This window comes from Pleurodeles waltl, chromosome 6, assembly GCF_031143425.1.
Source record: "Pleurodeles waltl isolate 20211129_DDA chromosome 6, aPleWal1.hap1.20221129, whole genome shotgun sequence".
NCBI lineage: Eukaryota > Metazoa > Chordata > Amphibia > Caudata > Salamandridae > Pleurodeles > Pleurodeles waltl.
Window position 1 is genome coordinate 961,099,125 of NC_090445.1, and position 27,540 is coordinate 961,126,664.

Sequence of the window (27,540 nt, forward strand, 5' to 3'; positions counted from 1 at the left end):
ATGTTTGTTCATTATGCTAGAGTGTGTGGGCCGACACTCAGCGCAGAGAAAAAAACATGCACTTTTGATGCACTGTTTAGGGGTGAAGGTCAAGAGGTACTTGAAAACCGACCAGAGTTAAGTCTTGAAGAATCTAGAAATTTGAATGAATACGAATTGTGCATTAAAAAGTTGGACAAACATTATATACCAAGAGTCAGTACGATAATGGAGAGGTACTATTTTGGAAGAAGGGAACAAGGGAAAGATGAATCGGTGGAAGAATACATTACTAGTTTGAGAAAACTTGCAGCCTCTTGTAAATTTGGATCTTCAGTGGACAAAAGAATCAGAGATCAATTTGTACTTAGGTGTAGTAGTGACAAAATTAGGAAAGAATTGTGGTTAAAGGATGAACCACCTTTGGAAGAAGTGATTTTGGTAGCAAAAGGAGTTGAACATATGCTTAAATGTGTTAAAGAACTAGGCAGTAACAAAGTTATGACATGTGAATCTTCAAAGGTGGATGAGGTGATATGTGAAGTAAAAAGCAAAGAACTTAATACAATGAGCAAAAAAGATGATGAGTCTAAGTTTAAAGGAGAATGTTTTCGATGTGGGAAAATTGGCCACAAAGCATAATGCTAGCATTTGCCCAGCCTTAAATGTAGTGTGCAATGGCTGTGGGAGAAAAGGTCACTACTATAGATGTTGTCGTAACAAGAAGAAGAAGTATGGTAACGGCAACACCATGAAAGAGATTAAAGAGGTGTCTCAGGAAGTGGTTTTTCAAGTTAAAACATGGGAAAAAAGTGAGGGACATCCAAGTGAAGTGATGAAAGTAGACGAGTTGATCTTTTGATGAGGTTTGATTCATGTTCACTATTAACTATAATTTCCTAATAATAACTATTAACTATAATTTCCAAGAACTATAATTTACAAGAAAAGTTTCGACTTACTAGCAATGAAAGTTAAGTTTTTAAATAAAATGGATGTACGCCCAGGTGGTTATGGTGGTCAACCAATAAAAATGTTAGGGTTCTTTGAGGGTCATCTTGAACTGAAAGGGAGACATTTAGGGCCAGATGTAGCAAACCATTTGCGAGTCGCAAACGGCGAAAATTGCCGTTTGCGAGTCGCAAATGTGTGTTTGCTATGCAGAAATGCATTTTGCGAGTCGGAACCGACTCGCAAAATGCATTTCCGACTCGCAAATAGGAAGGGGTGTTCCCTTCCTATTTGCGACTCGCAGTGGTATGCAATTCCATTTGCGACCGCGTACGCGGTCGCAAATGGAGTCGCAGTAACCATCCACTTGAAGTGGATGCTAGCCCACTCGCAAACTGGAAGGGTTCCCCATGGGACCCCTTCCCCTTTGTGAGTGGACCCAAATATATTTTTTCAGAGCAGGCAGTGGTCCGAGGGACCACTACCTGCTCTGAAAAAATACCGAACCTAAAGGTTTCGTTTTTTTTTCTAAGTGCAGCTCGTTTTCCTTTAAGGAAAACGGCCTACACTTTGAAAAAAAAAAAACTGCTTTAATGAAAAGCAGTCACGGACATGGAGGTCTGCTGTTCCCAGCAGGCCTCCATCCCCGTGAGTGCCCATAGTCGCTATGGGGGCGCAAATTGCGACCCACCTCTTTAATATTAATTAGGTGGGTCTTTGCGACCCCATAGCGACTCGCAGACGGTGTCTGAGACACCGTTCTGCATAGCAAATTGCGAGTTGCGAGTTGCAATTTGCGAGTCGCTCGGACTCGCAAATTGCAACTCGCAATTTGCCGGCTTCCTACATCTGGCCCTTAGTTGGTAAAGTATATGTGTCCAATAAGGGGGACAATCTTTTAAGTTGGGCACATCAAAGGTTGTTGGGGGTAGTGTTGAATCCCAATGCACAGCCACAAGTGCAAATACAGTGTGTTAAGGGTGTGGAAGGAAAGGTAATCTCTGAATTTCCTGAAGTGTTTGTGGATAAGTTAGGTTGTTTAAAGGGATACAGACATAGAATTAGACTGAAGAAGGGTGCCACTCCGGTAGTAGCCAAAGTGAGGAATATACCGTTGGCGCTACAAGAGACGGTGAGGTTAGAACTCAAGAGATTGCAGGATTTGGGTATAATAGAAGAGGTGGAAGCAACTGAATGGTTGGCACCCATAGTCATAGCAAGGAAGGGAGATGGTGATATCAGATTATGTGTAGATCTTAAGGCCCTAAACAGAGAAGTTGTAGTTGACAGATTTCCTCTTCCAAATATTGAAGAAATTGTGTCCACAATTGGAGGAGCGAAAATTTTTTCCACCTTAGACTTAATGTTGGCTTACCATCAGGTAGAACTGGAAGAGAGTTCTCAGGATCTGACAGCATTCAACACTCCTTTTGGCGCTTTTAAATTTAAGAGGATGCCTTTTGATTTAGTATCGGCAGCCTCTGTATTCCAACGCATCATGCACAAGGTTTTGGGTAATGTAAGGGGTGTGAAATGTTATCAGGACGATGTCCTAATTTTTGCAGACACGGTCGGAGAACATTGGGAGTGTGTGAGGTTAGTTTTGAGGAGATTAAGTCAAGCTGGGTTTACTCTTAAAAGGAAAAAATGTCGGTTTGGCCTAACAGAAGTCGAGTACCTTGGTCATTTAATCACAGGGGAAGGGGTAAAACCAAAACCTGAGTTAGTCTCAACTATAAAAAAATTATTAGCACCCCAAACCAAGGAAGAAGTGAGTTCATTTTTGGGGATGGTAGAGTACTATGGGAGGTACATCAAGAATTTGTGTGAGAAGACTGTGAACATGAGACTTCTTTTAAAGAAAGGGAAGGAATTTATTTGGGACACTAATTGTGAAAAATAATTTATTAAGGTTAAGGAAGAATTGGATAATGCTCGGTGTCTTCAAGCTTTTAAACCAGACAAGCCTACCTTTATTGTCACTGATGCCAGTGCGAAGGGTTTGGGTGCAATTTTGATGCAGGATGACAATGGGAAAAAGTGTTTAATTGCTTGTGCATCTAAAGCTTTGAGTGGAGCTGAAAAAAAAATCTCGGTAATTGAAAAGGAGTCTTTGGCCATTCACTGGGCACTGAGGAAATTCAAGCATTTTGTCTGGGGTACAGAGTTTGTTGTACTGTCCGATCATAAGCCTTTAGTTGAGATATTTTGCAGCAAAGGTTTGAATTCTATTTCTGCAAGAATTAGGAGGTGGATAATTTCTCTGCAAGAGTTCAGATTTAAAGTAGAGTATCTGCCGGGAGCGTTGAATTTTAGCGCAGATTGTCTATCCAGATTGGTTGTAGAGGATGTTAAGGAGAGGGAATAGGATTTCATGGACAAGGAGATAATGATTGTGAATTATTCTCTGATGTGTGTGAAATTACTTGTGGAGTGATATCTGAGTGTGAGTGGAAAGATGTGGTGAAGGATGATGTAGAACTGCGAGAAGTGTGTGAAGCATTGGTGAGTGGGAGTTTTGGATCACTAAATAAGGTTTGGTTTTTGGTAAAAAATGAATTAGCTGTGGAGGCACAAGATTGATTCCACCTGAAGTATTAAGGGCTAAAATAATGAACCAAGCTCATGAAGGTCATCTGGGAATTGTGAAGACAAAAGGAAATTTGAGAGAGTGTTTCTGGTGGCCAGGAATGGATTTGGAGGTGGAACGTGTGGTCAGAAACTGTATACAATGTTCACAAAGTGATAAAATTTTGAGGACTCGCAATGTACCAATGTTTTCTAGGCAATTGCCATGTAAACCCTGGGATGAAGTTGCTATAGACATTGTTGGTCCATTTGCGGGAGATCATTCCACCCCATATCTGATCGTTCTGATAGATCTTTTTTCGAGATGGGTGGAGGTCAAAAGTGTACGTGATGTTTCCTCTTCCAGTGTGATATGTTTCTTAGAGGACATTTTTAGGAAAGAAGGTTTTCCTAAATCATTGTTATCTGACAATGGTCCACAATTTTGTTCCTCAAGCTTTGAGAAATTTATGAGTGAATGTGGGATCAAACACAAAAGATCAGCGATATATCATCCTGAGACTAATGGGGAGGTAGAGAGATTTAATAAATTTATTAAAGAGAGTATTCAGCTGGCAAAGGTGAACACTTTAAATTGGAAGACGGAGCTGTTGAAGAGGATCGCAAGTTATCGTTTTTCACTGCATGCTACTACTGGAAAATCTCCTTTTGTTTTGTTCAAGAAGAGGTTACCTAACATCAAGCTGTGTCCTGGATGGATGGAGTGGAGGAAAAATGTTTTAATTTAGACAATTCTGATTGGCGGGCAGAGAATCAAGACTTTTAGAAAAGAGGAAACAAGAATTTGATGCAAGAAAGAAAGTTTCAGAAATGAAGCTAGCTGTAGGTGGCATGATGAAGATTAGGGCACCCACTGGGTGTGTAAAAGATTCAAATTTCACAAGACCCTTTGTGGTGATCAAACTATTTAAAAACGCTATAAAAACTTCAGATGGCAGAATTTGGAACATGAACCGTGTGATTCGGATTAATGACTTTATGCAACCAGAGTTATGTAATGGAAATAAAAGCAGTGATGGTTCTGTGTCAAGAACACAAAGTGACAGCTCCTATGGTGTTACTCGGTGTGAGGGGATAAGGAGAAGTTGTCGGAGGAAGAATTCTCCTGAACACCTGAAAGACTATGTTTTATCCTGAACAGCAGAATGACCATGTTCTAAATCGGATGTTAATTATTTAAAAGGTTTTTGGAGTTTCTGTATGGAATGCTTTTATTTTTTCTTTTGGTAATCACATACTGTTGTGTTTGGTCTATGTTCATGAGTTTATATGTAGTTAAGATACTTTTCTTTGTTAAAAAAAGTTTTGTTATTATAAGTGGGGAGATGTGTGGTGTAGTGGAGCCGCGCTGCGCGCAGGTCTCCATGGAGATGCTGAGGGAGAATCCTCGTGCGGTCTCCGAGGTGATGCGGCTCGTGGTTAGAGACGGTTGAGTGGATCGGAGGACGGAGGAGCTGGATCGATGGCTGGGGCATTAATAAAATAAACGTACCTTTCTTTTATGATCCCGTTTGTTTCCTGAGTGTTCAAGACTTTACAGATGCATTGCAGCTTTTTCTGGGTCTTGGCGGTGGTTCTGGCATAGAGTGCATTGCTGTAGTCGAGGTGGCTGCTGATGGGGGCCTGGGTGACTCTCCTTCTGGTTTCGGTTGGGATCCACTTGTAGATCTTCTGAAGCATGCGCAGGGTGTAATGAAGGCAAATCACAGTAGCACTTATCTGTAGTGAAATACTGTGGAGTTATGTTTTATTCTACAATCTATATGACTGTTTTTTCCCACTTTCAATGATAAGTACAGTACTCTGTTTATCTGTACTAGTATAAAGGCTGAAAACAGGAAAGAGGGAGAATATATATAGTAATATATGTTTTATTATATTGCAATATACTGCTACAGCATACAACAGTTGCGGCGTCCAACCATCACTGTGAGGCTGGTGATCCTTCGACTTCCAACCTTGTAAGTACTACCTTATATTTACGGCAAAAAATGGCAACTTCAGAAAATTCTGGATTGGTGTTTGGCATGTCCATAATACATTCTCCAGCAGATGATGTCACCACCAGATCGTCTTTGCTCACTCCTTTGTCTCTTGGCTCTGCTCTTGCCAGATGAGTGCGATGGATCATTGAAAGATGTTTATTCATGCTAGATGCTCTGCATTAATATTTCCGATCTCTGCCACAAGAGAGGGTTTTTTGACATAAAGTGCATGTCACTTTTCGGGCATTCACTTTTATTTTCTCCAGGTCGTATTGAAAAAAACTGCCAAATAATGCATTCTTTTTTTGTGCTGCAATTCTTCTTCCTTTTCTGAAGAAACATCAAATTCTTCTGCATGTTCTTCAGCAGAAGATGCCATTCTCAATAGATAAAAAAATAAAAACACAAAATATCCAGTGGCTTTGAACTCCTAACAAACCAGGAATAGGGGGTGGGAAATTCCTTTAAGAATTAATGAAAAGTATTTACGTAATGAAATTCCTTTATTTCTATGTCACATGGTATGCGTGACTCCATTGCGCCTCTACGCAGCTCTGTCACGACTTCCCAAAATACAGTAAAATAATGTTTTACATGTATTTATCTGTAATTATATTAGTTTCATTAGTTTATTAATAAACGTCTTTCCCTACAGCAAACTTTAAAAGTCTCAATATATCTGTTTTACTACTTTAAAAAAAAAACGCTGATGCTACGACCCCAGTATGGATCTGGAAATACATGCCGGTATGGTACACGCCTACCCAAACAATTTTAAAACCACAGTTTATACATATTTATAGGATTAATAGGAAAGCTTTTTACATAAATAAGAAATCTTTTATATTAAACTGAACTTTTGGAGTGTCTAAATATATGTTTTACTATTATCTAAAATACGCATTTGTCACATGAGTTTGCAATAGGTCTGCGACTCCATAGTTTTCTAGCAAAAAAAACATAAGTTGAAAGAGTACATTATTGAATCTGAGGAATATTTGGACAGCTTCACGAAACAAAGTAGCAACTGAGTTAATCATTACTGTAGAAATATTTCACGTTGATGATGTCTGAGTGGACTAGATTTTTGGTATAATTGGTTATAGGTTTTTTTTTTTCACAGGGCCTGGCTACAGGACTGTGTGCAGTGGTGGTTGGATTAACATATAGTAATAAAAATTACTTTATGTTAAAAAACATAGAAATTCACTTAAAAAACAAAGGTTACAGGGATGTTATAGTTAGGAAATAGAATTTAAAAAACATTGAAATTCACTGAAAAAGCTTAAGGTTATAGGAGCATTATAGTTAGGAAACAGAATTTAAAAAACATAGAAATTCACCGAAAACAAAAACAAAGGTTATGGGGACGTTACAGTTATGCTTGCATTTGACATGTACAAAACCATAGAAATTCAGCAGTTATAGTTACTTGAGCTAAATATAACTTGCCCCTCCCTAATGCACTGCTTATGACCTCACATATTGCATCACTCATGACAGAGCCAGTGACATCACTGATGACATCTCAAATGACATCACTGACTCACTTATTACACCCTGAATGGGCTAACCAGTGGAATGCCTTGAGAATTTAAAATCTCAAAGTCATCTTAATATTCCAGAATACTATATGCATTACCATTCTGTGCCTCTTATGGAAGATGAATTCTCATGTACAGAATCATGCAACAATCAATGATTCAGTCCATCCATTTAAACACTTACTATACTGGCATGGCCTCATGTTCCTCATTTGATCCCACCAATGTCCAAATTGCTCAAATGTCAGAGGGTCCATAGAACTAGAATCAGCACACATCAAGTAGTACCAATATTGTCATTGTATATACAACACAATATTTAAAGTTGTCCTTTGTTAACTAATTCCCTTTTCAACGTTTATGTTGAATTGCACTCACCCTAGCCCAAATGTACTGCTAACTTCTCATCACCGTTGAGTCCCTCTTGAGTCTAGGTCTGTAAACTGAAAATAAATCTAGACTCCAATCTGTATAACAGCAAATCCCATTGTCCTCTCTCTCATTGGGTGTTATTCAGTCCAAACAAAAACTCAGTAGATTGCTAATGCTGGCATGTACCTCATGTAAGTGTCTTGCCACAGGGTTTGACTGATCTCCCTTAGTGAGGGACTGCATGTGTTCCAGAATATGTTATTTGGTGGGATGCACCATACTGCCAGTGTATTGCTTACTGAAAGGAGATACCAGGCAGTTCACTGTGTGGTCAGAATTACAATTAAATGTTTTAGTTATTTTGGCCGGTCTACTAAATATTTTATTAAATATCCTGCAGTTTGACTTTTGGTGGGTGCATTTTTATGCACTATGAGATGACTTCTTCAGATGCACGTTTCAGAGAAAAAATAAAAAGGCCACAACACTGAAAAAAAGCTTCGTTTTTTACTAAGCCAGCAGAATTATTTTACACACCCCTAACTTTGACAGCAAATATGTGTCTTTGAAGTTGCAAGATGTTATTGTTGTTGAAGTTCCTGGATTTACATTGCAAGTAAAAAAACAAACAATGGATTTTGTGTCCTGTTGCAATATTAAATCACTCTCAAGCATTATGCGCGGCATTTTCGTATGTTTATATTTTCTTTATTTTTTTTATGTATTCCATCAACTAAATATTATTTACAAAAAACAGTTGCAGTTTTCCAGCATGTTAGAACATGTCGGTAGTCAACAATTTCCTCTTTTTGTATGGGGTAGTAACTCAAACTGAAAAACACTTTGGGTCATAGTTCTAGAGAAACATACACGCATGCTATTTACATGACTCACTGGCCATGCTGTTAACCTGTAAACTAATCTTTGTGAAAAGCTTGTCTTAATGAATGAATAGCGGGATGGGGTAAGTCATTTACACTGTTCACAAATCTGATATGGAGGAAGCTTAAGTGCGTCAATGGTGTGATAGTTGAAAACGAAGGAATCTATCCTATGTTACATTTTATCGAGCAAACACAAATGCCTATATTCACATACTCTGATTACACACATTTACGCTCCTAGAGTGACATTTAAGTTAAAGTTGTGATACATTTAAAGTGTGTTCCATTTCAAACACCAAGAGATTAAAAACCGTGTTCAGATATCAGAAAAAAACTCAGAACAAACAGAGAATATTATCCTAGCCAGATAATTGGGCCTAAATTTAAAGGAATTTCTCAAGCTTTACACAACAGATTCCCAGGTGTATGGGCTATGACTGTTAGTTTTCCTAAAGTTCAAAACACCAGCAGAAAATAACATTTCAAAGTCAACCAGTGAAATGTTTTATTACCTTCTGAAGCCACCGGTTAAAGTCACTACAGCATCAGGTAAAAAAGTGCAGACAGCTTCTTTAACTAACAGGGTAATTTCATCTGCCTCCGCATTAGAAACTCCGCCAATAAGGTCTTCATAGTGCTGGAGTCCTGAAAGTCAATTTGACATATCAATAAAAGCTGCTGTGTGGTTGGAATATTAATACTGCAACCATTCGACTGTTACAGAACACCGCAACTCTTAAGGTGAAATACATTTCATAGTGTCATTTTTGCATTGGTCACTCAGTCCAAACCTAGTTTCATCTCTTGTTATGCAGCGCAAATAATAGTGAACTGTAGCCAGAGAAATCGATTTGATCTGAAAATATGGTGTAAAGCTTTGTGAGTATCTGTGCAAACGTATGTTTTCGAGGTCAATAATTAGGAAATCACCATTGTCATTGCATGCTATTTGGCTAACTATCTAGCAGAAGAAATAAGGCTAATAAATGTAATAGACATAATTAAACAAGTACATCTTTATACCATCTTCACCAAAGTTTTTGGCGGCTCTGGACATCTGATAATTTCACCACCACAAGGCCTGCTGCCTGCTGTCCATACCTGGCACGAGGTCACATGGTCTTTTTAAAAGGAGGAGTATTTCTATTGCCAAATTAACAAAACTGCCCTGGTAAACAACCTAAATGTATGTCCACCAATGGAAAGAAGAAGTGAATGATATAATTGTACTCCTGTCTCTAAAACAACATATTATTTATTATTGTATATCACTCTAGTGGTCTTTGCTTCAGGACATGTCTTCTGCTGCAAGCGATTTGATGTGTCATTAAACTGGTAACTTTTGACTGAAAAGTGATGTCAAAACCACATTTGCAGAGCATATTTTGAATGAGCTGAAAACAATAGTGGTGAAGTTACATTTCTGTTCTCTATTGTGCCTATAGAAATGTAGACATGAAGCTCATTCCAAAGGGTAGGCACATTTGTATCTAGCACTGCATATCATTTCCACATTGAGGGGCCTAGTCACAAACTGCATTTTGTAATACATTTAGTAATACTACAATTGTACTACAAATGTACTACAAAATGCTTTTCACAAACCTACATGTGTAAATCTCAACCTCTCATCTTTCTATGGGGAAGATCCTCACACATGTAAGTTTACTAATTTGAAGAAAATGTGGGCGAACCAGGGGAATGGCTGGCAGAAGAAGCATACTGATACTAAACAGAAGGGATTTACAGAGGAGAAAGGCGGGCGTTAGGGACGGCTAGGGAGGAGTGTAACAAGAGATATGAACCCTCCAACACAAAAGTGTAAGGGTATTTCTATTCACAAACTACACCTCCAAAGTAACACAGCCAAAAAAACACAAAACACTGTAATAAATTACTCTAGGTCAGAGCTGAAGTAAGTCCAGCATATCACATGGCCAACCACTAGTACTACAGCACCCCCGCAAAGAAAATAATGGATGGTGGAATTTAAAATAAAACCCCAAAAGAAATAATGTTGAACTAAATAATATTGTTTACATTAGTTAAAAATAAGCATAATTATTTCTTTAAAATCTGAAACTAAAATAGTTATTAATTAATTTTAAATAGTTTAACATCCTCTTTCAAATTTGCAAATTAATGTATCATTAGCTTTTATTAAAACATAATTAAATTGCTTTTAATAAGTTACATACACCCCTTTCAATAATTATTAATGCAAAATAACAAATATTGTTTTACTTCAGGTGGGAGTTTATTTTTTAATTTACATTTCAGAAAAGTATGGTTTTATTTAATTCAATGGATTTAAATTAATGAGAAATAATTCAAAATTAAGCTATTACTTATTTACTATTTTATATTATTTTACATATAAAATACATAAATGAAAATACATTTCAATTAATATTTAATATCTAAATATGTTTATTAATTTTCATGGTAACCTTTTTACATATGCTTTACTACAGGGAGACTTCACAGTCAAAACATGTTGATCACATTTTTTCTCCTCTGGGTTGGGTCTCTAAATACTTTTACTGAAGCTTCAAGGAGGATAGACCCTCTCCCTTAACCCTCCTCCTCCCCCCTATGTTTAGCATATCACATGTTATAACGTATTAGGAAAAATATGTTAAAGGTAAATGTCCACTGCTCTCTTCAAAGACACCTGAGCAGCAGCTGGCATAAAGAGTTATGTCCACACAGGAAGTATCTGTTGTACTTGCAAGTGCAGGTAAGACACTAGCATATTTAATTTGCATACGTACATATTAAGCAACAAATCCCATTATGTCATAGTCTAATGTTTCATTTATCTAGGTTGAAATGTGCTTTATGCCTTAAACCCAATTCACAACAAGTCTGGTTTTCGTCCCCATGCCATCTTTAATGTACCACTAACAAATTACATATTTCTTTCCTTGTAGCTCCTGGGGACACATACAGTATTTTGCTAATGATGCCACTCACTCCATGAGTTGAGGATGGTGTACAATCCTGAAAGAAATACCTATCCTCTGCCGCTGAAGGAAACAAGGAGACCTACTCCCTTCTTAATCTCTAGCCCTCAGCTAGTAAGTCAAAGGTACCTGTTGAGACTATGGAGGACTCACTGTCAAATACCCCTTACTCTACAAGCACCTCAGTGAACTATTCTGCTCCACCCTCCAACCCAGGTGCAGCTCTTGTCTTCGTCCATCTTCTAAGGGGGAAGAAACCTTAGACAAGGAGGATTACTCCACCATTCAGCAACTAGTTGACTGTGTCAAACAGACTTGGTTGGTGACAGTTGGTATGATCAAATCCTGCCTTCTGGAAGGATCTGCTCAAGTTCTCTGTGAGAGGTGATGTTTGTAAAATAGGGGTGACCGTAAACATCATGTCTGCCCACTTGTGGCAGCTTCCCTTGTTGGTGGATAGACAACTCCATGTCTGATATAGTGAATCTGCATAGTCTCTAGGTTTCAGGAAAGGAGGTTGTAAAGTGCCATGGCTCAGCAATGTAGCTTGCATGCTGTCTCATAATGGTGGCCCATCTGAAGCTGCAGGGGTGAGTCTGGTACATTAGGCAACTGAGGAACAACAACAATCTTCCAAGCACACCCTGGAAAGACTATCATCAACCCACCTGAACCTCCTAATAGCCTATCTGCTCCTACTCTACAGCCAGATCCTCTAACCAATCTGGGTCCAGTTTTGCATAGCTGTTGATGCAGATAACCACTTCATCGACCAGTTACTTGCTCATTCTCTCTCTCTCACACACACACACAGATAACACAAACAGATGCACATACAAATATTAGCATTTTTTAAAAAGGGGTTTGTGTTGGGCATGAATGAGTTATCCTTCAGAAAACGTGAGGTCTATTGGATGGTTTGACCCACTGTAGTCCCACTGACTCAAAAAATAAAAAGAATAAACCATTTGGGTTATCTGAGGGAACTATTCTCTGGTTTATCATTTCATTACTGCGGTACAGCTGCTGGTACCACAGTATCTAATGATCTGATAGGCTGGCTCCATCAATGAAGAAAATGTTGCAGCTGCTATTACAGGACACATGGGCTCAGTCCCCGAGACCAGAAATAAAAAAAGAAAAAGAAACAAAAGGCCACATAAAAGGACAAGGTAGGAACACCCTGCCCTCAGGGGCCCTCCTTTAGGTCAAAACATTAAAACAAATGCATTGCTTGTTTCTTGCACCAGCACTTGATACAAATGGCACCCAGTTCAGCACCCCTGTTGTACTACAGTGCCAAAAACCATTATAAAATAATAAAGGGTTGGTAACCAACAGCAAATGCACAGGGCATAGCATATGCACAGTGGGGGTTGGGTGCCTGCTGGGGTTGGCACCTCCAGTGGGGCAGACTTTGGGCATATGCAACAGGTGTTAGCTGCTCTCAGGGGGATTATGCACACTATGGCCAACCCTGCTGTGTATTAAGGCCCTGCACAGCAAGGATTGGCAGTCCCTCAGGTAGTTGAGCACCGGTTACAAGAGAGGGTTAAGCATATGCTCAACTTGGAATAGGATAAAAAACACAGGAATTCACTGAAGAAAATAAACATCAAAAGAAGTCTTATAGGTAGATTTGGTAGAAACATCTTAGCTTATGTAAAACACAAAAACATGAACTTCATTGAAAAACAAACGTTAAAGTGACATTATATTTAGATGTTTAAATGAGATAATAACTGACATTTCAAAAATGAAAAACCACTGAATTTCATCATTTATAGAGTACTAACTATAACATGCATCACTAACATGCACTGCTTATAAACTCATATATTAAATCATCCATAACGTGTTAAATGACATCATTAAAGACTTCACTGATGACATCACTGATTAAATCACTGACGACACCATCCATTAAAAGGCTATTCATATTACTCCATAAATCGGTACATCGTTTAAAGAAGAAAGTTGGGAGCAAATGGCCTGTAGTCATATACATCATAGCATTTCCAAATTATTTGGACTTTTTGGGGACTGTCCTTGGAAAAGGGTAAAGAATTACAACAATGTAAGATAAGACCCAAAACAATGTTCAACACTTCATAGTAAAGTTTGAATTCCAAAAAAACGTCTAAAAACAAATATAAACTTTGAGTCAGTACCCAAGTCCAAATGATGTGTCAGAAATTAAGCTCTGGGATGAGGGCATTAATTCCAGGCTAGTCTCTGAATCCAACATGAGGGCCCTTTTTATCTCCTTCTCTAGGCAGGGGTTTGGGGTTACGGGAGAAGTCAGGAAACTTCCAGATATTGTACACCTAATAAGCAGTTGTTGGTGCAGAAGGGGAGGACATACTGGGAAGGGGAGGCACAGGCACATTGGGTCATGAGTAACAAGTCTCTGAATGAGAAGAAATAAGTGCACTAAAAGAGGATAGGAGGCAGCAGACCTTTTTATGCTGGTTAGTCTACCTATTTTGCTGGACCCTCACTGCTGATGCCACCTTTGTATGGTACCCTCAAGAAAACCTGATAACCAGCAATCAACTCACTTGTGGCCTCCTAGAAAAGCAGCCATCATGACATACCTCAAGGCATTAAAGTTACACATGAGGGCTCACAAGGTCAGAACCAAATGTTACTCTTGGTGGCTGACCTTCGGGCGGGCAATTAGAGGATGAGGTGGAGTATCAAGGAGTGCAATCGGATGTCCTGTTGTGGGACCCTCTTGAAGCGTTATTGATTATGTAAAGTCATGATTCAGGGGAGCTACTTCACTAACTCACTAAAATGCGAGTGGAGTTCTCCACCTATGACTGCAATAGTTCTTTGCAGATGGTTCTCCATCACAATTGCAAAGGTCTACGCATCTTGAGGTAAACAGAAAATGTCTACTAAATGAAAGAACTCAATGAAAAATAAGAGGGCACAGAGAAGCACAAACAAACATAAAAACACACCTGGGTGTTGATAGGGAACACCCATTGCAATGCCCATGGAAAGCCTCCCTTGTGCAGAGCAAGGCAATGGAGCGATTTGCGCTGCCTTGCCTTACTCCATGTCAATGAGGCTATTCAAAGCCACACAAAGCCACTTTTTTCACAGATTTGAGTTAAAGGTTTAAACTGGCATTGCATCACAAAAAGTGATGCAAAAGGGTGAAAAAGGTCCATAAATATTCCCCTTACAGTCTACTGAGATGTATAACTTCTATATATTGTCATGGAAAAGAATGCTGTTATTAGAAGAATTGAACTTCCCTTGAGTCAATGTAATTTGTATGCAGGAAATATAATTTAAGCATAATAAACTCTTGGAAAAATAAGTTCAGGTTTTGTTTTGCATAAGATAGCAAAGCCATCCAATAAAAACTTGGAATAATCAAAAAACTATCTGATTAAACGGTAGATGAAGACGTTAGTTTTACGCTTTGCAAAGTGCATGGTCTTAACCGAGCTAACACAATGGATGTACTGCTGAATATATGTGGTGATCTTAACTCTGCCGAATACTAACAAGTCAGGTTATACCTTCCTTTACATTACACACTGGAAATAGTCATTTATTAATAAATTTCTAAGTATTAGCGCATATCAAAACCTATCCTGAGGTTTTACCTGATCAAATCCTCTAAATGGACTACTGATAGATCCCTACTCCTAGACAACCAATATGTTAAATGAATTAAACAAATGCAGGAGTGAATACCGAGCTACATGGAAGATTGGCTATACAGCTCCCCATGTGGCATGAAGCACTACTAAATCCCAAATCCTTTAAGTTAAGCAATTAATAAGGAACTGGTCCCCTTCATTTTCAGGTCCTCTTCTGTCTGGATCTATCTTTTGTTTCTTGCAGTCTTGCTTGGGTCTTGCACAGTCCCTTAATAAAGTTTCTCTGTGGGTTTGGGAAAAACCAGGTACTTATCTCTTCTCTCCTGGTCGCTGGGGGCGTACTCTGGTACTTACCTTTTGGGGTTCCTAATTTCTCCAGCTCCCCTCTACAGATTCACTAACCTAGGTTTTTAGTATATTGTTCGAGCTCCCCCTAGGGTCACTATTATCTATTGTTAGTCCACTGTTTTCTATTATTTTCTAGACTCAATCCTGACAACTAAGGTGTATAAATAGTGTGTTTACTCGTCTGCAAGTAGAGTAATGCCTATATAGTATTTTAGTGATTGTGTCACTAAAATAAAGTACATTTATTTTTGTAACACTGTGTGGTTCCTTCATGCGTGTAAGTATTGTGTGACTATAGGTGGTATTGCATAAGCTTTGCATGTCTCCTAGATAAGTCTTGGCTGCTCATTCACAGCTACCTCTATAGAGCCTGGCTTCCCAGACACTGATTACACCTCACTAATAGGGGATACCTGGACCTGGTATAGGGTGATAACACACCGGGCCAGCTTCATATATATATGGTACACACAAAAAATAAGCGTACAAAGACTTTATAGGCAAAATACCTTCAATGTAAATGAGATATAATATCACAAAAGCACAGTTGAGAGGGAGACCTGATCCAAGAGTCTTATGGTATTATACAACATTTTAGCGTATTATCAAAAGTTATATGTGGAAATGTGGAAATGATTTACCCTGAAGAAGACAATGGGGGTCATTACAACATTGGCTGTAAAAGCCGCTTACCGCCGTGCAGAAGACCGCCAATACACCGCCGCGTCCGCGGAATTCCGCCAACGCTATTATGACCCACATCTCGGAATCCGCTGAAATTCAGACACCCACACAAGTCCGCCAGACCAAAGGTCAGTGATAAACTGTCGAAAGCAAAACCTCCACCGTCACGCCAACAGAAACACGCCCATGCTATTACGACCCACGAATCCACGCAGCGGTCTTTCAACCGCGGTATTCCATTGGCGGTACACACGGCCGCGCTCAAAATACACACACATCTCCAAAACACCCCCACATTGGACAATTGGAAAGACACACACCTGATACACATACAAACAACACTCCCACACACCCAACACAATATAAAACACACACCCACATCACCCACAAACCCCTACGACCCAAAATCAGAGACGAAGGCGACAGAGAGAGAGCACAGCAATAGAGAACCCCACCACACAGAGGCACAAAACACCATCACCCGCACAACATCAACGCAAAAAATTCCACACATCACTACACATCACCACACTCATCACCACATACACCACCCCACATATCACCTACACAACCCCATGGCACGCCAAAGACACCCCAGGTTTTCCGAGGAGGAGCTCAAGGTCATGGTGGAGGAAATCGTACGGGTAGAGCCACAGCTATTTGGATCACAGGTGCAGCACACCTCTATAGCCAGGAAGATGGAGCTATGGCGAAGAATCGTCAACAGGGTCAACGCAGTGGGACAGCACCCAAGAAATCAGGAGGACATCAGGAAGAGGTGGAACGACCTACGGGGGAAGGTGCATTCAGTGGTCTCCAGGCACAACATCGCGATTCAGCGGACTGGCGGCGGACCCCCACCTCCTCCCCCACAACTAACAAAATGGGAGGAGCAGGTCTTGACCATTATGCATCCTGAGGGCCTCGGAGGAGTCGGTGAAGGAATGGACACTGGTAAGTCTAATCTTAACTATCATATCCCCCACCCTACGTGCATGCTATCACACACCCCCACCCTCACCCCTTCCCCTATCACTCCAACTCTTCACTATTGTACTTATAACACAAACCACACATCCCAACACCAAGCCCTGCATGACACAACTAAGCATGGACACCCATCACTAAAGCATGCCCACTGCACATACCCATAACACCCCCGAACCATCATCACACAAGCCCCCACACAGGAATGCTTGCACTGGGGTACACACACACCCACCTATTGCACACCATGACACACACAGATGCAATAATCATGCTTTTATACCCCTGCAGGACAACTACCTAACGTCACCAGACAGGAGGGTCCAGACATCTCCACTCCACACCCAGAAGAGGCCCACAGTGATGACAGCAGCTCTGGCCAACTGGATCCAGATGACCAGCCCAGACCATCGTGGGCCTCGGGACAGTCGGTTCCCCTCGCACAGGCACAGCCCAACACTGATCTTCCACCCTCTGGTAACACCAGCACAGCACCCACCCAGCGGGCCCATACCTCTGTACCCAGGACACGTCAGTCAGCTGTGTGGCCACCACTACAGGGAACCCAGGATAACCCACCACCCCAACAACAACAGGGACCTGGAGGCAGTGGGAGTGGGCACACGGTCCAGGGGACGGAGGCACAGGAACACAGGGGAACTGGGAGGGCTGGCGTGCGACAGGGGGCGGAAAGGCCAAGGGAACCCACTCTCCACGAGGCCCTATCCTCCATCATGGGAGCATACCACCACTCCCAGGAGACAATGGCAACGGTCCTGGACAAGTTTCAGGAGACCCAGCGCATGCAGGATGAACAGTATTTGGGGTTCAGGGAGGAGCTCAGAACCATCAGCCCCGCCCTGGGCACCATCGTAGGGGTGCTGAAGGACATACAAAAGACCATGAGGGACACCGTGGCACTCCAAGGGGCCCCTGACACTAGCATGGATGATGAACTGCCCACCACCTCCGCCGGCGCTAGTGGACAGGACGCCCCACCACAGGACCACCACACCAGCACCCCACCCCCTGCAGATGGAGAACCACCCTGCAAGCGGTCCCTGAGATCCAGGGACAGGACGGAGCAAGATGGCAAGACCCCCGCCAGGAAATGAGACCACCCTGATTGTCCTCCCACTATCCCACTTTGTAACCCTGTCCATATTGGAACTGGCCCAGCTCCACTTCCTATGCCCATATGGGCAATGCACCTGTGAGACTAATAGACTGGACTCTGCCATGGGCATTCCTCCACCATCAGCCATCCCAATTTTGCCAACCCCTCCAATAATTAGCACTTCAATAAACACCCTTGAACCACAAAACAATCTGGAGTCAGCCTGTGATTTTGAAAATGTGTATTAGCTATAACAGTGACAAAATCCGTTCTCAATAGTAATGTCAACATCCCTATGTCACACATCACAAGTCCATGAAGGATGCAAGCAGATGACACACGTTGGTAACCAAACCTGTGAAACCGTAATGGAAATGTATCACTCAGTTAGCAGATACTACTTCAAATTGACAGACAGAATAGAGGTAGAAGTGTGAAAGTGAATGTAATTGTAAAAAAACTGTTCTCACCTGTGTGTCACTGGAAATATTGCTGTATGACAGAGTCCCTGTTATCAATGTCTTCTTCCTCTGCTTCCTCCTCATCACTGTCCACAGGCTCCACAGCTGCCACAACACCGTCATCTGGACCATCCTCCTGCAGAAAAGGCACCTGGCGTCGCAAAGCAAGATTGTGAAGCATCGAGGAGGCGATGATGATCTGGCACACCTTCCTTGGTGAGTAGAATAGGGATCCACCTGTCATATGGAGGCACCTGAACCTGGCCTTAAGGAGGCCGAAGGTGCGTTCGATCACCCTCCTAGTCCGCCCAGGGGCCTCATTGTAGCATTCCTCTGCCCTGGTCCTGGGATTCCTCACTGGGGTCAATAGCCATGACAGGTTGGGGTAACCAGAGTCCCCTAATAGCCACACACAGAACCTCTAGAGTTGACCCATCACATACGGGATGCTGCTATTCCGCAGGATGTAGGCGTCATGCACTGAGCCAGGGAACATAGCATTTACCTGGGAGATGTACTGGTCTGCCAAACATACCATCTGTACATTCATCGAATGATAACTCTTCTGGTTCCTGTACACCTGTTCACTCCTGTGGGGGAGGACCAAAGCCACATGGGTCCCATCAATGGCACCTATGATGTTAGGGATATGTCCCAGGGCGTACAAGTCACCTTTCACTGTAGCCAAATCCTCCACCTGAGGGAAAATGATGTAGCTCCTCACGTGTTTCAGCAGGGCAGACAACACTCTGGACAACACGTTGGAAAACATAGGCTGGGTCATCCCTGATGCCATGGCCACTGTTGTCTGAAATGACCTACTTGCTAGGGAATGGAGCACTGATAGCACCTGCACTTGAGGGGGGATTCCTCTGGGATGGTGGATTGGTGACATCAGGTCAGGCTCCAACTGGGTACACAGTTCCTGGATTGTGGCACGGTCAAACCTGTAGGTGATGATTAAATGTCGCTCCTCCATTGTCAACAGGTCCACCAGCGGTCGGTACACCAAAGGATTCCGCCATCTCCTCACATGTCCCAGCTGACGGTGCCTAGGAAGGACAACAGCGACCACTGAGTCAACAAATTCTGAGGTATATATCCACAGCTACACAGAACACAACACTAAATACAATATCCTTCCTGTATGTGTGTTGCATGTAGGCCTAGGTATGTGTGACGCAGTTGTAAATGAAGCCATGTGGGCCCCTGAAATGGCGGCTGCCTGACCTCTAAAGTGGGACAATGGGATGTGAGGTAACTGCCCTGGCATTGTTCACCGTCGCGGTAGGCGGTCAAAGACCGCGGCGCAATGCTGCATTGGTTAACATTGGACCCTATGGGTCCCAGGAGCCAATGACGAAGTGCGCCGGTGGTGATGATACGCACCGCCGCGGACGTCACCGCCGCGGACGTGACCACCATTTTCTAGCTCTTCAATCACTCGATACCTGATCTTCGACAGGAGAGGACCTACACTGCAAGTGATGCTGTGACCTCGGTCTGGAAGAGACAATGGCTGGTGCGTCTGGGGAAAGGGACCCTGCCTTCACTGCACAGGATTTGGAGAGGCTCGTGGACGGGGACCTCCCCAAGTACACGCTACTCTACGGTCCTCCAGACCAACAGGTAAGTACACAGGGAGCCGTTGTATGGGCTATACGTGGGTGGAGAGGGCTGGATGTCAGTAGGAAGGGGGCAGAGTCCTGCGAGCATGTAGAAGTGTAATTGCATGTGCCACATGGCAAGGGCAGGGATGTGGGCCACTCACTTCGACGGTGTTGGTGCTAATGGCTAATGACTTCTCTTCTTCCCCTGTACATGTCATGTAGGTCAGCGCCAACCAGAAGAAGGATATTTGGGGTGCCATCGCCAAGGACGTCCGGACCCTGGGGGTCCACCAGAGATGGAGCACCCACTGCCATAAAAGATGGGAGGACATTCGCCACTGGAGCAAGAAGACGGCAGAGGCTCAGCTGGGGATGGCCTCCCAACGTGGGAGGGGTGCCCGTCGAACCATGACCTCCTTGATGTTCCGGATCCTGGCGGTGGCCTACCCTGAGTTGGATGGGCGCTTGAGGGCATCACAGCAGACACAAGGGGGTGAGTACACTCACATTCTCATGACTTTGCGCGCAGTGGAGTGGTCTGGGTGGGGGAGGAGGGCTGTGGGTTTCCCTAGGCCAGGGCGAGTTCCGTAGGCTAGGCCCCTCCGGAATCCAGGTCATGTGCCACTCCACCCCACCTCTGTAGAGTGACAAGTACAGGTATACATGCCCCTGTGTCATCTATGTGGGTGGATGACACTCATAGCCATGTAGGCCATATGCCAGGAACTGCATCTGTAGAGGCCAAGAGCACGGCGTAGTGCAGTGGGCTGCTGTGTCTGTATTGTCCGCCAACGGTAGCGGAAAACCATGCACTCAACCTGTCTTTCTTCTGTCTTCCCCACCCCTTTTTGTGCTCTCCCTGTTCTTTTGTGCATCAGCATCATCAGGCGGAGGTACAGTGGCACCGGAGCACAAGGGGGCTGCATCCCACATGGCCATGGAGGGCCACACCACGGACACAGAATACACCAGTGGGACGGAGGGCGAGGGGAGCTTCACGTCAGTCACCGGATCAGCAACCAGCGACCCAGACTCGTCCTCCGATGGGAGCTTCCTTGTGGTGGTGGCACCATTTGTGCCCCCCACTTCTACAGGTACAGCCGCCACCCCCTCTACCAGAACCGCCCTCCCAGCAGCCCCTCAGCCTTCGCTCCGTGCCCGCTCATCCTGGAGGGTGGACATCACCTTCGCCCCAGGCACCTCAGCCCCTGCCCCTGTCACCCCTGCTGCCCTCAGTGAGGAGGCCATTGACCTCCTCAGGTCACTCACTGTTGGGCAGTCTACCATTGTGAATGCCGTCCAGGGTGCAGAAAGGGAGTTGCAACACACTAATGAATTCCTGGAGCGCATTCATTCTGGTCAGGCTGCCCATTATCGAACCCTGCAATCTCTGGCCTCAGCACTGATGGCAGCCATTGTACCTGTGTCTAGCCTCCCCCTCCAACTTCCTCCACCCACAGCCTATCCCCTGTACCCCAGCCTATCCCAAGCACACCATCAGACCAGCCTGCACACACCTCAACACACAAGGGCAGCTCAGGCAAACATAGGCACCACACTTCCCACAGGCACACACACAAGCATCACCCACATACAGACACAGCAACATCCACTGCCTCCACTGTGCCCCCCTCCTCGTCGTCTCCCTCCTCCCTCCCAGTGTCGTCTACACTCTCACCTGCATGCACTACCACTACAGCCACTAGGACTCGCACCAGAACACCCAGCACCACACCACGCTCACCTGCACTCACCACCCCCATCTACCATTTACACGTCCCCTGTATCCTCTCCCAGTGTGTCTGTGACGCCCCCTCCCAAAGTACACAAACGCGGACACCCACACACCCAACATCCATCCACCTCACCACAGCCTCCAGACCCTGCACCCAAATCATCTAAAGTTACACCTCCTACAACCACCTCCTCTTCCTCCACTCCCAGACCCCCTCCAGCTACCCGTCCCAGTGTTCGTCATAAACTTTTCCTGAGCAACCTTGACCTCTGTCCCACCACCCCCACCCCTCCAACTCATAGGTCCCGTACTAGCACCTCAGCCAAAAAAAGTCCGGTACCAGTGGTACGTGTTAGAGGTATGTGGAGTGCACCAGCCACCAGGGCAGCCAGTGTGACACAGAGCCAAAGCACTGCCAGTCCACCCTCTGTAAAGCACCAGAAGTTGAACAGTGCCCGACGGGAGAGGGTGAAGACTCCTGCGGGCAAAGCCGCCCACAAGGGTCCTGGGGGGAGTGTCGAGTCAGCTGTGACCCCTCCCAAGGTGGTGAAGGGGCAGAAGAAGTCTCCAAAGTCTGGTAAGAGCAGCACGGCGGAGAAGGCCGCCATCCTCCCCGCTGGCCAGGCCGCCATCGCCAGCCCCATCGTCACTGGTCTGGAGACCACCGCCAGAGTCAGTGCCCTGGAGGGCAGCACTATCGTCACTGGTCTGGAGACCACCGCCAGAGTCAGTGCCCTGGAGGGCAGCACTATCGTCACTGGTCCGGAGACCACCGCCAGAGTCAATGCCCTGGAGGGCAGCACTGTTGTCACTGGTCCAGAGACCACCTCCAGAGTCAGTGCCCTGGAGGGCAGCACTATCCTCACTGGTCCGGAGACCACCGCCAGCGTCAGTGCCCTGGAGGGCCCCGGCACCCACAGCCCCACTGGGCACTGAGGGACCGTCATGCCACACACCGCTGCACACGTCACAGACAGAAAAGTCAAGCACCGCTGAACAGGGCAAAGACCGCCATGGCAAGTACCGCTGAACAGGGCAAGCACCGCTGAACAAGTCAGAAACGGCAAAGTCAAGCACCGCTGAACAGGGCAAAGACCGCCATGGCAAGCACCGCTGAACAGGGCAAGCATCACTGAACAGGTCAGAAACGGCAAAGTCAAGCACCGCTGAACAGAGCAAAGACCGCCATGGCAAGCACCGCTCAACAGGGAAACACCGCCAACTCAAGCATCGTTAGCCCATGTGCGGCTGGGACAGTGACGGAACTGGGACCGTCACGAGGAGCGTGATGCACTCTGGGCACCAGTCCCCCTCCAGAACCAGTGGAGAACTGCATCCACTACCTGAATCATTCACAGGATGAAGCACTCTGGGCACCAGTCCCCCTCCAGAACCAGTGGAGAACTGCATCCACTACCTGAATCCTTCACAGGATGAAGCACTCTGGGCACCAGTCCCCCTCCAGAACCAGTGGAGAACTGCATCCACTACCTCTGTCCTTCACAGGATGAAGCACTCTGGGCACCAGTCCGCCTCCAGAACCAGTGGAGACTGTTATCTACTTGAGAGACTGTGGCTTTGCACTCCCCAGGATGGTACAGTGGGCAACCCACCCACTGTAGAGACTTGAGAGACTGTGACTTTGCACTCCCCAGGATGGTACAGTGGGCAAACCACCCACTGTATAGACTTGAGAGACTATGGCTTTGCACTCCCCAGGATGGTACAGTGGGCAACCCACCCACTGTAGAGACTTGGGAGACTGTGGCTTTGCACTCCCCAGGATGGTACAGTGGGCAACCCACCCACTGTAGAGACTTGAGAGACTGTGGCTTTGGACTACCCAGGACGGTACAGTGGGCAAACCAACCACTGTAGGGATTGGTGAGACTGTGGCTTTGCACTCCCTAGGATACATCAATGGGCATGGAGCCCCGTCGTGGATCTTGCTTTGTACTTATCTGGCTGAGGTGCCCCCCCTTCCCTTCCCCCTGAGGTGCCTGTTGTATTTTTATCTGATTCCCCTGCAGTGTTCTCTCTGTTTCTGGACAGGTATTGTGTGTGGGCCTCGCCCATGCATTTTGGGCCCAGTAGTCCACGGACATTGAATTGTGCATACCTGCACTACTAATCGTGATGTATATATTTGGAATGTGGATATATTTCTGTATATATGAGCTTACTGTATTTTTATTCATTACAATAGTTATACTGATTCCCTTTTGTCTTTGCATTCTTCCGGGGGGGGGGGGGGGGGTTGTGGGTTGTTACTGGGATGTTTGGATATGCATTGGTGTGTGTGTTGTAGTGGGTGAGGTTCGGGGTGGGGGTGTTGCGTGTGTGTATCCCTGACTTTTGCCTCCCCGCTCCCCTATGTCGTAGGTGCAGTACTCACTGTTGTCTTCGGCACCGCCGTTGCTGATGTTCATAGAGGAGCAGGAAGACAAGCGCAGGGAGTATTTGGAGTTCGGGTTCCATGGTGCCCTCCTTCCTCGTGGAGTGTGTTAAGGTGAGCGTTTTCCCATTGCAAAAGCTGTTTCCGCCGTGTTTTTATCCACGGTGAATCCACCCCGGAAAAGGTGGCGGATTGGTAGGTTGTGATACTGTGGGCGGTACTTTGTCTCCCGTCTGTCTGTTGGCGGTGACCGTCGCGCTGCTTGTCTGTACCGCCGTGGCGGTCGGAGTGTTAAAGTGGCTGTCTATGTTGGCGGTTTCCACCACGGTCATAATTCACTTTTTGTCTCCGCTGGCCTGTTTGCGGTATTACAGCAGCTTTAACACCGTCCGCCAGGGTTGTAATGACCCCCAGTATCTTTATTTATTTAGTGTCAGTAATTGTAGATACTATGTCAGAGCTCATCTGTTAGATTCACCTATTACAAGAAGCGAAAAAGAAACTGCCACTGTTGCACTTCCTGCTCAGAAAGTGGTGAGTGTGGGTGGAATATTCCTAAATTTGTAAACTTCTTTTACTATGACTGTTTTGGGGAATACAACAAAATAGTATTATCCCTGAACCTTGGACTTTATATAAAGAAAGATAATCTCCAATAGATTTCAGGTCATGTAAGCGTATGCCAATAAAAAATAGAAATGCCACAATCCATTTTAAATCATAGCCACCTGTTTCAGCAGGAATATTGCAAGGTTGGAGTCACAATTGCAACTTGCCTTTGTTCCTGGTAGAGAGGCTGAGCTATTATCCTATTTCATATTGCTAATAAATTGAGAGACACTCCCAAATGATTCTGCTTAACACTGAAAGAGACTTTGATAGGTGTATATGGTGGTTCGCTTAAGTGGTTATGATGACAATAGAATTCAACCCTAACATCTCCAAATCATTAAAAGTTCTCTATTAACACCTTAGGGGCATCATCCTGGGTGAGGCAATGGCTTCTGACAATATTCAAGTAACTCATAATACTCGTCAAGGATGTCTTTTGTATCTACTTTCATTTATAGTATATTTTGAACATTTGTTGCAGAAACCTTTACATTCCTAAACAATAAAGCAGGTCTCCAGCAATAGTGCTTTAAATAAAACATCGGCTGATGGTCATATGCCTATTTAAGCAATAGAAACTGGAACTGTAATTTTTGGTCAACTGTCAGGATATCGTTTATCTTAAAATAAAACCCAGACAATTGCAAATCAATATTGTATTGCCTAACATCAGTACAAGGAGAAACTTATAGTTGGCACTAACAGCAGATGTCAGGAAACTGGTGTCACTAAGTTATGATCCATTACTGAATAAGGTTAAACACAAATTAAATTACTGGCATTGTATTCAGCTTACTATTATTGAATATGGTAATATTGTAACAATGTCAATACCACCCAAATTCCTGTACCTATTCAGGACATTTCCATTGTTGCTGTCAAACGCAAGGTTCTGCAAAATAAATTCACCTATCAGCAGCTTCATGTAGGAGTAGGAACATCGTAGCAGGATATTAATATGATTAGGATTTTCATGTAAGAGTGGTGGCTATCTAATTTTAGGTTGCTGTGATAAAACATATTCAATTTGTTTTGATAAATGGATCTTTCACAACACTGTTTTATAGTACTTAGTTCCTGCCTATATAAGTATAAAAGGCAAACTGGTTAGAAAAAAGGCAAAAGATATGGGGTTCATTAGAGCACTAGCTGGATAACTTAGTACCCACCACCCCTTTAATTATGCTGGATAATTGTTTGTAGTATAGTATTAATTGTGAATCTCTTATGTTTTTTATTGTTATAAATCAATTTAAGATCTATGTACATTTAAATGGCCTCTATGTTGCAACCAATATTAATTTATGCTCTAAAACTTTTCTACTTTCGTAATCAAAAATTTTACAATTGTATGTTTACTGAGACTTTTTCTACAAACATATTGTTCCTTAGTTTTTTCTTACAATTTAAACTGTGCCATATTTGTGAGATTTGCCAAACTTGTAAAGCTCTGAAGTTAGTGGATGACTACTTCTCACACCACTAATTCACATTTAGGAAAGGGGGATTTGAAAACGTATTTGCCCAAGATTACATTGCGTGAAGGAGAAAACTTTTGAAATGATCTCATTCATTTGAGATCTAAAGTTGTTGCCTAAATCATAAGAAGAAGCATCCGAAAAAATGATGTTAGACATATGGTAATTCTCAAAACAGAAATCACACTGGCAATGTGTTACCTGCAGTTTGCATGTTAGTTAACCTTAGATTCTTGTCCTCTTTTATTTCTTTGAGAGTTTGGATACCCAACTTGTGCCATTTCACAGCCGTCTTTAATCCCACTCCAAAAACAGAAGTAAACAGCTAAAACAAAGAAAAATAAAATTTTACTAACAGACTTTGGGATTGCATGCAATAAATGGCATCTAAATTCCATTCAGTGAAGGGAAAAAAAACTATTGCAGATAGTTTTAACAAATAAGGAGTGAAAATTCATACTACAAATCAATGCTCTTTTAAATTAAATATTGCCAATCCTTTTATCATGAGGCATTATTTCTGTGTGCTGGTGAACAAATGCTGCCATTAGGTTGGTGAGGTCTGCGGACAAGGTGTTATTCAGTACAGATTAAACATGTCAATTACACACTGTTAAATGATCCTTTTGGATCTTGTTCGCTGCTCCCCCGCTGCCGCTACATCAGTTGCCATGGCTCCCCTGGTCAGGTGACCTCACCGCAGTCCCCGGACCCTTCAGTTTGGTCCTGCTGTTGGGACCTGTCTGTGATCTCCTCGCTGGTACCTTATTACACTAGTGTTATTTTTTAATTGTAGTGGTTATTTAGTGACTCATTTCTGTAATTTCTCTGTTTATTTTGTTGCTGCTGTTTTTCCCATCAGTTTTCATGCTTCCTACTCCCAGCCCTCCCTGCTGACTCCTCCCAGGACTTCTTATGGAGGCTGCAGTGTGGCACTCCACCAGCACGCCAAAGACAATCCCATCTGCTATTCTCCGCATCCATACTGCACCCAGTGCCAGGAATCCTGGCTTTCCCACCATCCACCGCTACTCCAGTGGTGAACTCACTACTCCAGTGGTGAACTCACCACTCCAAATCCCAGACTATGTAGCAAGAGCTGCTGCTGCACCTCTCCTTGCTCCACATCCAGGCTATTCCCCTGCCACCACTGCTGGTTCTTCTGCAACACCATCACATCAGCCCACCCTACCTCCACTACCCCTCTGCCCATAATTCCC

At 43.8% G+C, this 27,540-nt stretch overlaps 1 protein-coding gene across 1 annotated transcript in view; it reads right to left on the reverse strand.

The window, feature by feature from the left end:
- DNTT (DNA nucleotidylexotransferase) overlaps positions 1-27,540 on the reverse strand; it is a 1,044,127-nt gene that overhangs the window by 468,300 nt on the left and 548,287 nt on the right. The window contains exons 8-9 of the mRNA XM_069242235.1: positions 26,522-26,645; positions 8,817-8,949 (exon numbers count right to left, since the gene is read on the reverse strand). Coding sequence (XP_069098336.1) covers positions 8,817-8,949; positions 26,522-26,645 — 257 coding nt within the window. The remainder of the gene's footprint in view (positions 1-8,816; positions 8,950-26,521; positions 26,646-27,540) is intronic.